This window comes from Aptenodytes forsteri, unplaced genomic scaffold, assembly GCF_000699145.1.
Source record: "Aptenodytes forsteri isolate BGI_AS27 unplaced genomic scaffold, ASM69914v1 Scaffold88, whole genome shotgun sequence".
NCBI lineage: Eukaryota > Metazoa > Chordata > Aves > Sphenisciformes > Spheniscidae > Aptenodytes > Aptenodytes forsteri.
In genome coordinates, this window is record NW_008795948.1 from 5,290,554 (window position 1) to 5,305,186 (window position 14,633).

A 14,633-nucleotide genomic window follows, 5' to 3' on the forward strand; every position below is an offset into this window, starting at 1 on the left:
CCTGGAAACATTCCAGGTCAGGTTGGACGGGGCTGTGAGCAACCTGATCTAGTTGAAGATGTCCCTGCCCACGGCAGGGGGGTTGGACTAGATGACCTTTAGAGGTCCCTTCCAACCCAAACTATTCTATGATCAAAATCAAGGAGTTTTGTGTGTGTATAATTGTTTAGAAGATCAGAGCCTACAGCTGTTCTTTGAATTATGTTGTAGCAGCATTCTTTAAGGATGTGTAATTTCTAATTTTTTTTTCAATTCTTACTCTTACAAGTAAATCCAAATTCTGCTCAAAGGATTCTGGTCTTTATCTGACTTAGAACTGGGGTTACCAATCCAGAAACACCTATGGAAATAGCATAAATCATTTTGTGAAGTATTCAGTAAGAAGCAGTTTTCTTTCATTTTTATGGAGTTTGTTTTTATTTTCTTTTAAAATTTTTATTCGTGCATTTTAATTATAAAAATTACTGCTGCAGATCTTGGGTTCCAACAGTTGTAATCCTCTGTGTGCAAGACTGTGTTTTGGTGCAATAGTTTTTTCTAAACGATTTATGTTGATGTTGATTATAGTTACTGATCTTGCAGTACCCTAGAAAATGCTCATATGAGCAGATATAATTTAGATGACAGAATTTGTACATGTACCAGACCCAAAAGTGTATTGAATAAGAAATTTAGAGCCTCTGCAGGACTTTTATATGAAGTGCGTCATAGGAACCTCCTGAAGTCATTACAGCTAGCTTAGATGTTGAAATGATTTGGGCATGTTTTGTATCTCGTAGAACGATTAGGGTATTAGGTAGTGCATTGAAGGTGGAAACACAGAGAAGTATTTTGAAAAAGTGAAATCATCTAATTTGCATATTAAGAGAAAAATATTTTCTGCTTTCTGAACAATAAACTTGTATCAGCTGTGTAGGGTGCAGCGTCACTGCTTGTTTGGTAGCAGAATTTGAAACTGCTGGGCATGGTGTGCAAGGCTCTCTTCCCCTCCTCCACACCCCTTCCTCTTAACCTTTCTTGAGTAGGTTGGATGCACTCTTAACATAATTTGAAAGACACTCGGACCTTTCAGATCCTGTCAATTTATTTTCGCTTTTTTGGCTCGGTCTCTCTCACAAGTTTTTTTTCTTTTGCGACATTTTTGCTTTGGTACAATTTCTTATTTATTAGAGGTGCTGTTTTTTCTGGATAATGTCTAGTTTGGCATCTCAGTTGTACAAATTTATATGATACTCAGTTTTCCATCAGTGAGAGCTTAGACAGTTGCAGTATCAATAGACTAAGGGACAAACACTTTGTTCTTGTGTATGAATTGACAGATTTCAGTCTCTGCTGTCTAAGGTTTTTGTAATGATTACTGAATGTTTTCTATTCAGGTATCAAGTGGTTTAATAGCGCAGTGAATGCCTGTACCACTGCGTGTATGGTGAAGAGATACTGCTCTGTGATTCCATTCAAAACTGAATGTCAGCTGCCTAAGCATAAAAATACTTACTGTTTAAAGTGGGTGCTTGCTCCCATGTTGTGTTTCATCTGCATGTGCAGATGCAGTCTGGTGGTGCTTGTACTCCTAGGGTTCGATATTGCAGAGCATCTCCTGTGGAATGAGAAGAGTTTTCCCTCTTAATAAGAACACAAATACAGGTCACTTAGTTCTTGTAAAGCTAATTTCATCGTGCTAGAACGGATACATCAGATGAAAAAGACTAACAAGAGGCTGGAAGATATTTGGAGAAATAACCTTTAAAACAAAAGACCTGGATTTAATGCTTTTACAGTCTTTTTATACCTGAAAATATGTATACGTGATTAAGCTGAGATCCTGTGAAAGAAAAAAAATAAGTATTTTTTCTTCCATTTTATTTATAGGTACTAAATGAAGCAGTGGGTGCACTGATGTATCACACTATCACTTTAACACGAGAAGACCTGGAGAAATTTAAAGCACTTCGAATAATTGTCCGAATTGGCAGTGGTTTTGATAATATTGACATCAAATCTGCTGGAGATTTAGGTATGACTATTAAAGACATTATTTTACATCTTATACTTGCCTCCAGAAATCTGATCGCATCTAAGTCTTTGCATTAATGTTTTCTGTATAATTTATAATAACATAGTATGTAAGCTGTATAATTTTCTCATCAAAGTGTTTGAAAATCGTTATAGAGATACTAGCATTAGTTAATTAAGTGATAATATTAACAGCTTTGTGACAGAATGACATTCCGCCTGTTCAATATATACCCAAGGAGTAAGCCATAATTTTTCATCTCTTTCTTTTTTACCCCAATGGTATATTTTAACTACTACTGCTGTAATTCAATCACAAAATATAATTCCATCAGCATGGCATACTGCTTCTGTTTGAATAAAAAATGAGATCATTATCAACTGTCTGAGACTTATTTATGATGCATGAGATTTAGTACTAAACCACTCCATAAAATAGAAATACGAATTTTATAGGAGAATTGGTTGTTGCTGCTTCAGAATAAATTCAGATACTGGAACTATGAAGAGATGGTGCTTAGTGTTTCACTGTAAAAAAGCAACAGTCTGATTTGTACTTTTCTTACTTTAGGATAAACCATCTCTTACCTATAATCTACAGGTCAAACTAACACTCGGAATAAATGTCTACATTTTCTTTGTTTCTTTTCTAAGATTGAGGTGACCAAGTATGTTTCCCAAGTTATGCTCTGGGAAGACCTTGGAAATATTTGTTTCAGTGTGACAGTACTTAGTCCTAGTAATAACCCCATTGGTGTAGTGAGGAGCTGTAATACAGTCTGTGTATCAGTAAATGATAGTAAAATGATCACCTGTTTCTAATGGGCATGTAGTTTGCACAGCAGGCAGAGGCTAACAACTTATTTACAAGTTTCTGTAAAGAACAGATCAGGTCTGAAAGCATGCAAGGCTGTGTTCCTACGTATTATAACTAGTGCCACAGTTAGGCCCATGCATTGTGAGCGCAAGAAAACATGTATACATGCAGAGATTGGCCTGGGGTAAAATCCTAGATCAAAAACCAAAACCTAGGTACAGATGAAAGGCTCCGACCAGTCAGGAGTCCGATTTGTGCAGAGAATCCCTGATAAGAGGAAAATCTTTGCAGGTTTGTTGGCTGTTTCTGCAAGTCTCCATGCTGGATTGTAACCCAAGCTTATAATTTAAATGCATCCACATAATTCTTCAAGCCGGAGTACAGCAGATTTGGGAAATTCTCATTTGTATGAAATGCTAAATGGCCACATTCCTAATCATTCCGTTCCGATGTTGTGATTAGACTGAGTTAATACAGTTAGGATCCATCCTGTTCGTGCATTCCAGTATTTACGAAATACAATTGTCCACCCTGTCAAAAGCCAATAAATGCTGGAAGGCTTACTGTGTAAAATCTCTGATTTTAATAGTTAGGGTGAAATGTTTGGAATTAAATACTAACTCACCACTACTGGGACAAATCACTTTCCATTTGTTGAACTAGTACAAATAATATGTATCTCGAGGAGTTAATATGAGAGTTAATTGCTCTTTGTAAAAAGCTTTGATTCACTCTTGAAATACAGTGTCGAGCTAGACAGTAAAGTCTGACATATCCCTGAACTTCCATCCTAACTTTTTGCATTATTTTTCATAGAGCTGGCTCATGGGGTTGTTACCAGCTTTTCCTATTGAGTATTATTTTCATGTTAGCACTTTTACTCTTCTTAAAATGCATGAAAACGTATGTTTCTTGGATAAAATCTTTAAGATCTGGTCTACTTTTTCTCCAGTTTATTAATTGTTGACTAGAAAATATGTACGAGTTGTGAGTGTAGCTGGATGCAAGTGAAGAAGTGGGAGTCACGGTGATGCCTGTTGACTCCTGAGTTTTTCAGCATTGAACCTATGCACAAGATCGCTGAAACCAGTGGGAAAAGGGGAAAGGGAAGGGAGTGGTAGAAGCGATGGATATGAGTGTGCTGTCTTTCCCTATGTGAAATGTCTCTTTCCTTCATATCCTTGCCTCTCTCTTGCTGCCTTTTGTGGTTCACCATGTCTCTGCCTTTCAGAAGTTAGCTGTTTTTAGAGTTGGGGGAAAATAGGGAAAAAGAAATTCCTACAGTTTAGGAGAGAAATTATCTGACTCTTCTCCCCCAAATTTCCTAAGGAAACCTATTAGGGAGGAAGGTATAAGGTGAGTTCAATTCCTTATTTCTCTTCCCAAATACGTAATAGAACTCTTTAAACTCCTTTTAAAGCATTATTTTGTTGATGCCAGCTCTCAAGGGACATACTTATTAAATTTGTTTTGCCATCTAAAACCTGCATTTTTGCTCCATGAAAAAGACTTTTTGTATAAACAAATGCAGCTGTTTAATATGATGGACTTAAAGGGATGTTATTTTTCAGTCTTGTACTTTACCCCCCAACTCGCGCTTTTTGCCCCATTTTTAAAAAATGGTGAGTTTCATACTACCATTGATGTTAGCAGGATGCAAAGATTAATATTCCAGCAAATGACGCTGGTTTATCTTTGCGTAAATCTAAGAGCAGTGACTCAGCAGGCACTTTTCTCTACAGCAGAGAAAAGAAGAATAGTTCTGCAGGTTCCTTATGTTGGTTTTTACTGATCTAAAGAAAGCTGTAAAAAAGTGCTGGGCAGCAGAATGGAGGCACTTGTAAAATGTAGATAAATATGGTATGAGCTTATTTGTCAGATTATTGTTATTACTATTATTGAAGAGAATGTGTTTTCTTTCTTGCTTCATAAGATATAGTGGTGTTACCTGAGGACTCATTGAATATTTATTTAGGTAAAACCCCAAACAACTAGACAGTAAAAACAGTATTAGGGTGTTTTTTAGTATACAAACACTTTTTTTCCTCCACCGTGAAGTTATACTGTATACTGTTTGTGATCTCAGTCAGCAGAACTGGGACACAGACATTTGTGGGAGCTGATACTTGGCGAGAGAACTCGTAGTAAATAGAAAGAATGGAGAGAGACAAGTCAAAAAGGATACGAAACTTTTTCTAGTAAACATTTTGCTTAACTGCTGTATATTGAGTACTGGAAGGTAAAAAGCAGGATGGGATAACTTGTATGCAATTACAATCACTTGTTGCCTGATCTGTTTTTTGAAGTAAAAAAGGAGTATTGTGAGTCTTGAATCAATCCACCTTCCACAGTTGTCTGTGGAAATCTGTAACGGTCTTTTAGCTCCGTGATGTTACACCCTTTTCAACTAGTAACTTTTCAGCTATTAGGAACATGGACTTAATTTTGCATTACCTTTACATGCCATGCAGAAGCAGATTTTATATTTCCCTATTGACAATTAGGTGGGTTATCTCTTTGATTTGAGGGACCAGGAAAGGGCTTGGGTTCTGTTTGTCGTAATTCTACAAACCCATGTGCAACGCAAAACAAATTGTCCCTCCCTGTGTCATAATTACCCATACATGAATTGGAAATACTAATAGTCATCCTGTGAGGGCTTTATAAGAGTTTCTGTCATTATAAATTATTTTATCTTTTTTGTAACTTGTATAGATAGCTTTTGGGAGGGTATCTGCTCAGTGGTGGAAAGCTAACTCACACAATTAAATCTAAACAATGATCATTAACTGCACTGTTGAGAGCAAGGCAGATTTCTCTTTGCTATTCAAAACACCTAGCTCAGTGTGCGTGTAAAACGCCTACCAAGACTTGTGTTCTAAACTACTTGACATCTTCAATACTTTCCTTTTGTGGTTTCAGTGGTCCGTTTACTGTTTGCCTTAGTTTGCAAACACAATAAATGGTAATAAAAAATCAGAAAAAAAATGTTTGCACATATTTATCAACTATTATGTCAAGTCTTCTGTCTGCCATTACAGTCAGAAACTTAGTATTTGTGCAAAACAGGTGTTGAAATACTTGTAAACTTAAACATCATACTCCTGAATTGCTGTTAAATGGGAAAAAGTAAGAAACATTTGGCAACTGGTATCCTTTCCTTCCGTTCTTTGCAGGGATCGCAGTGTGTAATGTGCCAGCTGCCTCGGTAGAAGAAACAGCAGATTCTACCATGTGCCACATTCTGAACCTGTACAGGAGAACCACCTGGCTTCACCAGGCTTTGCGAGAAGGCACGAGAGTACAAAGCGTTGAACAGATTCGGGAAGTGGCTTCTGGAGCTGCCAGGATCAGAGGGGAGACCTTGGGAATTATTGGATTAGGTATGTTGGCTTGAGAGGTGGTTTAACACTCCTTGCTTTCCGTTGCTTTAAAAAAATGATGAAGATTTGAGCTATAAAAATGGAACACTTAGTTCACTCCTTTCCATGTCAAGCATTCTGTATAATACCACTTCATTCCTGGTGTTTATATGTCTCAAACGTTTTCCCCTTAGACATCGCCATTTCCCTCAGAAAACTTACTTTGTTGCTGATATTCTCTCAATTCTTCGAATTTCTGTACACCTTTCTGTCACCGTATTGCCTGGAGTCAGGCACACTGGTTGTAAGAGGAAACACCATCACTTCCCTTTTCCAGGACAAGGAGCCTGCTACTTCAACCCGGTGTCACATGTATATGTTGTATTTCTCATCCGTTGTCATATCTGGTTCTGTTTGTGCTTTTTTCCTTTTACTGTTTTTAACGTACCTGAGAAGTCTTTGCTGCAGTAACAGCCTGCAGAGCAGTTATTTCGTGCATTTGGTTGAGCTGCATCTAAAATTGTATTTCAGCTCAAAAGAGAGGAAAAATATATGCAAGAAAGTTTGAAATGTTTCCAGACCTAATAAAATCACCTACTTACCTCTCTGAATGGCCCTAAATGTGTTTCAGCATCTAACAGATGGACAGGCTTGCTTGAGATGAATTAATTAGTCTGTTACAGAAGTAGAGAATAAAAACAAGCAAGTCAGTTTCTATATAAAGATTACTCAGTCGTGTGCTTGTCTTATCAAAGATCTGATAGATTGTGGATGTAATTGCTGTGGTATTCATCCACAGGAATTAATAATATGATTTTGACAACAAGGCATGATACTTAAATGACTTCCAGTTACACACTGCTGTCAAACAGCTCAAGCCATGAACTCTTACTTTTGGAAGTTGAGAATAGCCTGGCGTTACACAGTACTTAAATGAGTATGCAACACACCAAAAACATCTTCACAGTCAAAGAATTGCCTTTAAAATACGACTTTCAGGAAGTTAGTCGTGAAGTTGCTTTCTCAAATCTATGCCCGTGTAATTATGCACCTCATTTAAACACACAATGATTATTGCACTCACAGTCACAGCATCTGTACATAAATAATAGACAATCAGCTGCAGTGTTTTAAAAATGGACATGCATACCTAGTTTTCGAAACTTAAGCCTTGGCTCACATGGTATGTGCACGTTTGCTGAAGATATCTGTCCTGTTGGCATTGCATTTTTTGTATTGCACAAATTCCAGACTGAGATTAGAAAAAAATGTCATTCATTATTGACTTTCTTAACTGAATTTTGTGTGTGTTGTTTTTGTTGTAAATGACTGAAAAGTATAGAGAAACAAATGGCTAATCAGATTGCCAATATGTGTGTAAAGCTACGTAAAATGCTAGTTTTTGGTTTTAGTTTTAAAAAGCAAGCCTTTTGTGTGCATGGTATGTTAAAAGGCTAGTAAAATCTGATTTTAAAGGTACACATCTGTTACAGTTATTAACCAGTCAGTTTCTCTAGCCTTTTATTGTTCCTGTTTCTTTTCCTACAATAGAATATTCACAATTTCAAGGAAAATTAAGTTTTAAAGTCAGTTTTGGAAACTTCCACTGTTTCTTTTTGTGCATGTATATGAATAGGCACAACATTTTGATTCTGACCTGTTCTAACAAACTCCTATGTAGCTATGTATTAATGAAGAATAAAAATGTAGTCTTAGAAGATACGGAAATAGGGCTGTACTAGACTTTACATTTGAGCACTTCAGGCACGTAGGCTGTGATACACTCTTTTCTATTATAGATCACTCCAAGAGGCTACCTGTCTCTAGTTTCAGACTAAAATGTGTATTTACAACTACCTTCAAAAGACTGTTGCCCTTAGGTTTTGTTTCTCTACTAGTGGCCTCTTCCCATGTCTGTAGTTTTGCCTCAGTTTATTATTATTTATTATTTAGACATGTCAATGTCAGAAGTGATGAACCACTAAGAGGCTACGAAGTGAATGTATTGCACACAAAATAAACAATTCTCATCATCTGTTACTAAGTCCTTCTTTTCTCTAGTTCCATGTAGTATCGCTGTTTCTGTCCTTTCTCGTTAACGTGTGTCTGTGATCATCTCCTATCTCAACCACAGCTATGTTTCTCTATTCTTGTCTTAAACTTGTGGTCTCTTCAGCAGTGAGTTGCTTAAATTTATCACTTTGCTGCTGCAACAGCTAACTCCAGACCTTCTTCACATCTGTTCCTGGGCTTTTCTCTTGTTTTGCCAAAGAGAAACACCCTAGCTCTTGCCTATCTCTGTGCTAGGGAATGACTATGTCATTCCCTCCAAAGCTTCAGCTATTCACTTCCTTATCCACTGGTCTAGCCAAGTTTTCGTGACTCACTTGCCTTTTTCTTTCCTTCACCCACTCTCTTTTCTTTGCCTCCTCTCATGCATATTCCTGCTTTGACACTTGGTCTATCCTGCTTAATCCTATTACTCCGTGCTCTTCCTTTAAAGTTAACCCCATCTCTCATCCTCTGCTTGTATTGAGCTTGAAGATAAGCAGAGACTCAACAGCATAATGGCTCCTTCATGTGCTTGTTGGATACCATTCGTCATTGTTTTGTTGTTTGGTTAGCCTCTTGAGCTCCTTAGGGCAGAGCCTGTGTTTCTTTCTGTCTTTATGAAGTGTGTGATTCTTTGAGCCTTACATAAATAATAATATCACATCATTAAACAGCTGTCTTTGTCACTTTTTAATCTTTATTACTATCCAGTGTCCTATATTTCAAGTGATGCATCACAAGCTTGGATAGTAAGCCCTGTGTTAAAAAAAGCTACCTTTTCATCTCATATCTAGACATTTAGGGTTTTTTTTTAAAGGAGAATATTTATGAGCAGCACCATGTAAGTACTTGGATGAATAGATAGCTAGACCTGGTTCTGCTGTGATAATTTTACAGCAGTGAAGGCACACTCCCTTCCCCTTCCTTCCCAGTTACAAATGCTGATGACTAATAGCTAATGCATTTCCTCACTCAAGAGAGGTGAAATTTCTCCAAATACATTTGTCTCCGCATCATAATGAATGACATCACTCAGTTTGTCTTTCCTCACCTGCTGTATTCTCTCAACAGTCCCATGGTCCTGACTAGATGTTGGCCAAAGTACTGATCTGCATTATCAGGCAACATTAAGGCGTAAGAGTTGGGTGGTATTACCATGCAATAAATGATGTACCCTTAGCAGTCCTACTAGCTCTCTTAATGTACTCAGCAGGAAATGTAACAAAATGGCACTCTCCACATTACAGAGTTCTCCAAGAGGGAGGAAAAATTACCCAGATTCTCCATTACTGTTGCATAGACAGGAGAGAGCTGCTAAGTGAAAGCACTTTTTCTTTCCACGGAAGTCTACAGGCAGGTCATCAACGTTTCCACGGTATCAAGGGCATTTTATAAAACTTTGTAATACCAGCATAGGATGCTCATTCTTTGCCCAAGGGCTGGGCGGGTGTCGTTGATAACTGCAGCTACTATACTGTCACACTCAAATCAGGTCGTTGGCAAGGTCAAGGTCAGAGACCCCTACAAACTGGGAGACTTAGGGGGAATTGGGAGGCTTGGGGGGAGTAGATGGGTCAGACTGTAACAGGAGACCCAGGCGTTTTTGATGAGTCTCTCTTCACACTTCTGGTGTCACTGAAATGATCCATGGGCTTTGCTAGAGCTTTATCTAAATCTCTAATTTCCAAAATAGGCTTTTGTTGCTTCTGCTTTTTTTGCAGTTGTATGCGATGTGTGGTTTCTGCATTCTTCCCACACTACAGACCAAGAAGTTCATTTGATGTTTTGAACTTCAGAATTTGCCTTCCCTGGAAGCAGCCATGAATATTCATAGCAATTGTATATGCTTTTAAGAGAGAGTTGTCCCGAAGGTGGGATGCTTTGTGTGCTGTTCTGTTGTTCTTGATGTGCTGAGGTAGGTTTGAGCCACCCCGCATACCCAGGAGAGTCTTAGAAGTTTTTCAGGAGAGGAAAAAACCGTCATAGGTTTGTGGTTGTACTATATTGTCAGACTGTAGTTTAAAAAGGAATTGGCAAATTACGTGTGTCTGTGTATGTATTTGCCTAACGACTAAGACCAAATGCGATTTGTCAATTGCGGAAGAGTTTTATCCCATAAAATGATTGTAACAGGACAATTCTGGCTAGAAGTACACTCGTGTGATTCCCAGGTCTTTCAGAAGGAAACTTTGCACACATTGAAGAAGGCTTTGGTTTATTAGCCTGGTTGCAATGAATGGAAAGTATAGCTCTAACTGGAGAGTCTGTTGTAAGAGATTTCACTGTTGTGAATCCCCTCAGGTATTGGTGTTGTAAAGAGTGTAAAAACAGAACAGATGACAGAACGTTGCATGTGAAAATGAATGGAGCTGGGGTAAAAGCGATATGCTTTGTTTAAAAAAAAAAAAATTTGCTGCTGTGTGACTGATTCCTTGAGCTGTGAACGTGCCAAAATTTGAAAATAATACAGTGTTTGTGCTGAAAATTGTCTAATTCAAGTTTATAAAAAACAGCTTGGAAAGCAAACAAATAACATCTATGCAAGTATTGAAATAAAAGATTTTGAAGAGTATTTTAACTTGGTGCACCCGAAGAAAAGCACACAGCCCCCGTCAGATTGACATACTGTTTAATATTCCAAGCACATCTCTCACTAAGCACTGCAGAATTGCTGTGTTCAGGTTAAATGATCAGCAAAAAACCTTTCTTCCTGTGGCTTCTTAAGTTTATTCAAAGAGAAACTGAAAAGCAGAGGGAAATCCCTTCAAGCACAATTGGAAAGAGATGGGATTTCCCTGTGTTAATTTGATGCTTTTTTGAACAAACTCAGATGTTACAAAAGAAAACTTGTTGACTTTTTTTTTTTAAATGAGACACGATTATTATGGTGTGTCTAGTGATGCTTTTGAAATGTCTTTATCTAACATTTGTAATACTCTAACGTGAGTATCCAGCGTTTAGTCTTCTAACCTGAAAAGTGTGTTAGTTCTCGTTCTTCAAAATACTCTTTCTCACTAGATGTACTCACTCACTTTTTTTCTCTGTGTTTTACTGGTAGTGTGTCAAAGGGAAATACACACCTCCTGATACATGTGGCATGCAGTCATGCCCAAACAGCAGTTTCAGGCACAACTCTGAAATATGACAGTAAGGAAAGTGGAACAGAGAAAAGCTAAAGTCAATGTGAATACCAAATGGTACCGCACTCTTCTTAACTAGGTGCCGTATGATGGACTGTATTTACTCATCATTTAGGTAAATGGATACAAAATTTTTTAAAGCCTTAGATGACAGGATTCTTGTAGGTATTTTAATGCTGAAAGGATGTTACTCAAAATGAAAGAAAATACTAGTTCAGAAGGGAGATTCCATGCATTGAGAATGGTTGAGCTTCAGATTAAACAAATTATCTTTTACTGCATCCATTTTTGAGGATTAATTTTATAGCTTTTTATTAAAGCTATCTTTTTTTATCTTTTATTGCATCCATTTTTGAGGATTAATTTTATAGCTTTTTATTAAAGCCAGCTGGTCTGACATGGGTAAGAATAAGTCCTTGGCAGGATGTGTTCACAAGCAGTAGTGTTTTACCATAAACAGGCCCAGCAGGCAAGCCCTTGTATTACACAGATTATTGCAGATTATGTGACATCTTCTGGCATTTCAGATCTCTGGTTGCAGAAGGTGCAAGCCTCCTGCTTTGTGTTGACCAAGGCAATGTGAAACAACTCGGATGTAACATTTCTGATCTTAGTGATGGTTTCAAGTGGGATGGGAGCAGCCTCTTTTTTATCCTCTTCCAGTTGCTGTACAAAACAGTGTGGTTTGATACAAGCGTTTGCAGTAGGAAGGAGGAGGGTACCTTACACCAGCTGCTTCACATCTGTTCTCATTGCATGTTTATCTTGTTCTAGGGCGTGTTGGGCAAGCAGTAGCACTACGTGCCAAAGCCTTTGGCTTCAGTGTGATTTTCTATGACCCATACCTCTCAGATGGCATGGAGCGTGCTCTGGGACTGCAGCGGGTGAGCACTTTGCAGGACCTGCTGTTCCACAGTGACTGTGTTACCCTGCACTGCAACTTGAATGAACACAATCATCATCTTATTAATGACTTCACCATAAAGCAGGTAATAATCTCTGTGGGCGCCCTCCACACCGGTGCTGGTGGCTGACACTGTATAGCGTTTATTGATGTCAACAGGCAGATTCTCATTTGAAAGAAGTTTCTCTCCCTTTTGCTACTTTGAGATCAAGCAGGTTTATAACTGTTTAGGAAATAGCTTATGTGTTGTTGCTTCTATTGTCTTTTTTGCTCAGTAACATTACATTTGTGGAAATAATTTGCTCTTCTTAATGTTGTTCGGATTTAATAAAGTTGCATTTATGTAAAAGCACTTTTTCTATGTCTTGTAGTAGCTACTTCCTTTACCTGTGTATTTTCAGGTAGCAATTCTGCCTTTCAATCTTGTTCTTCAGTTTGAGTTCTTTAGATGCAATTTAAGGATTATGACTAAATGGCTCCCCCCTGTGCTCAGTCCTGATGCTTGCAGAGCGCTTCATGGATGGATCGTGTTTACAGCATTGCATTATTTGGAAAAATAATGTTTCTTGGAATTAGTACTAACCTCTCCCTAAAGTTTTAGGTAATACTAAAATAATTTCAAAATCTAGGTGTAGTAACTGCTCTGATATTGACTAATCTGATAGTAAGCTTTTTCATTAAATGTCTAGCTTCTGACTTCAACCTCAGTGTAGGTAACAGCAAGAAATACAACGTTGAGATGTAAGAATGTAGATAGTGTACAGGAAAGAAACTCTAAGGTAGTTGCTTTTGCTGTTTTTTATATATGTGGTGTTTGTATGTGTTGGTAACAGTGACAGTAGCACTCTTTTGCAGTAAAATCATTGCTTGGCTTCTGAGAAATAGTTTGCACCTACTACTCTTGAACTTTAGGAGAACTGAAGTAATTACTGAATGTGTTCCACAGTCATGTAGGATCATGGCAGAAAACTGACGATATAACACACTCCTTGATTTGAGACTTTAGGGATTTTGCAGATCTATCCCAACATAAAATCAGGGTTTGGGATTTAAAACTCTAAAAAATTAAGAAGTTTAAAATGCGAATCTCTAAGAGAACAGAGCTCTGTCACCCTGCCCTGAACATTCTCTTTTGTTGTGTGCTCAGGTACATTTAATGGTTATTACATGGTTAGATGTCTTTGCAAGCAGACATCTAGGCCCAGACAGAATCACATGGAATTCAGTGGGACCGCCTGGAGGCTTAGCAGTGGTCACTCATTATGCAGTGGACTGTAAAACTTGGGCCAGTGTGTCATGCGAAGTTTTTGAGTGGAGGTGGATAAATGCGATGAGCTTTGGAGAGGGCTTAGTGCATTAGAGAAACAAACAAAACAAAACAGGTTAAAACTGAGTGATACCATCTGAAATGAAATGCATATAATAAAGTCTTTACTGGAAAGGATGTCATAAGCATTTATCTTGCTATTTGTTATCCTTCATGATTAAAGCAAGGATTAAAACATTAGAATATAGTTCTTGCTTTGGATAAAAGTTTGGATGAAGCAGTCTATTGTAAGAGCTGATGTGAAAACCATAAAATTGTAACACCTCTGACTGCTGAGGTTATGTAGAGGAGATCTTCTGAATATGTATCAAAAAGAGCAGAATAGGTTTTTTAGGCTGACAGATGTTAGAGTTGGCCTAAAATTTTTGGAGAGCATTGCATGCCACTTTTGTCCAATATTGCATGCTCATGTAATAACCAGTTTTTAAACAGTACAGAGAAGTACGGTGCATCTTATTTCACTGAAGTTTCACCCTGAAATTTATTTAGAATCTGAAACTACATAACCTTGAAATGTCTTTGAAAATTTGGTGTCAGTCTTCTCTTTCAGTAGCTTTTCCCTTTAATTAGTCAGCATTCTGCGTAGCCATCGTGCTTGGTCTTGTAGACCCAGAGTAGCTCAGAGAAGTGTTTCAGGCTTGTGTTTATTGAGCCCATGGTAATCAGGTGCTCTTAAGAGAAGCTGAGGTCATCTTTAGTTTTACAGATTTGAGAAAAAGACACTGCAATTTAAATGCAATACATTTTTAAAGCAGCTCTGCAGGTTTAGTGTAGGTGAATTTAACAGCCATCAGCAGTTCTAGCTGTGAAGCTCTTTCAAGCTTCCACCCATTGTTCAGGGTCATCTCCAGCTGCATCCACCCTTATAGTTTATCATGAGTCACGTAATTCATTCCCACTAGAATGCATTTATGCCTCCATGTTCTGTTTGATTTGGGCTTGTCTTAGTACTAGCTTTAGAGTTTTGTAAATAGTCCTAAAATGAAAACTCAAGCAAGGTTATTAAGATTGGACAGAA

General features: G+C 37.8%; 1 protein-coding gene across 2 annotated transcripts in view; it reads left to right on the forward strand.

The window, feature by feature from the left end:
• The window catches only part of CTBP1 (C-terminal binding protein 1), a 264,992-nt gene that overhangs the window by 235,538 nt on the left and 14,821 nt on the right, over positions 1 to 14,633 (forward strand). For both annotated transcript variants that reach the window (XM_019473690.1, XM_019473691.1), the window contains exons 4-6: positions 1,870 to 2,014; positions 6,007 to 6,213; positions 12,159 to 12,373. In XM_019473690.1, coding sequence (XP_019329235.1) covers positions 1,870 to 2,014; positions 6,007 to 6,213; positions 12,159 to 12,373 — 567 coding nt within the window. The remainder of the gene's footprint in view (positions 1 to 1,869; positions 2,015 to 6,006; positions 6,214 to 12,158; positions 12,374 to 14,633) is intronic.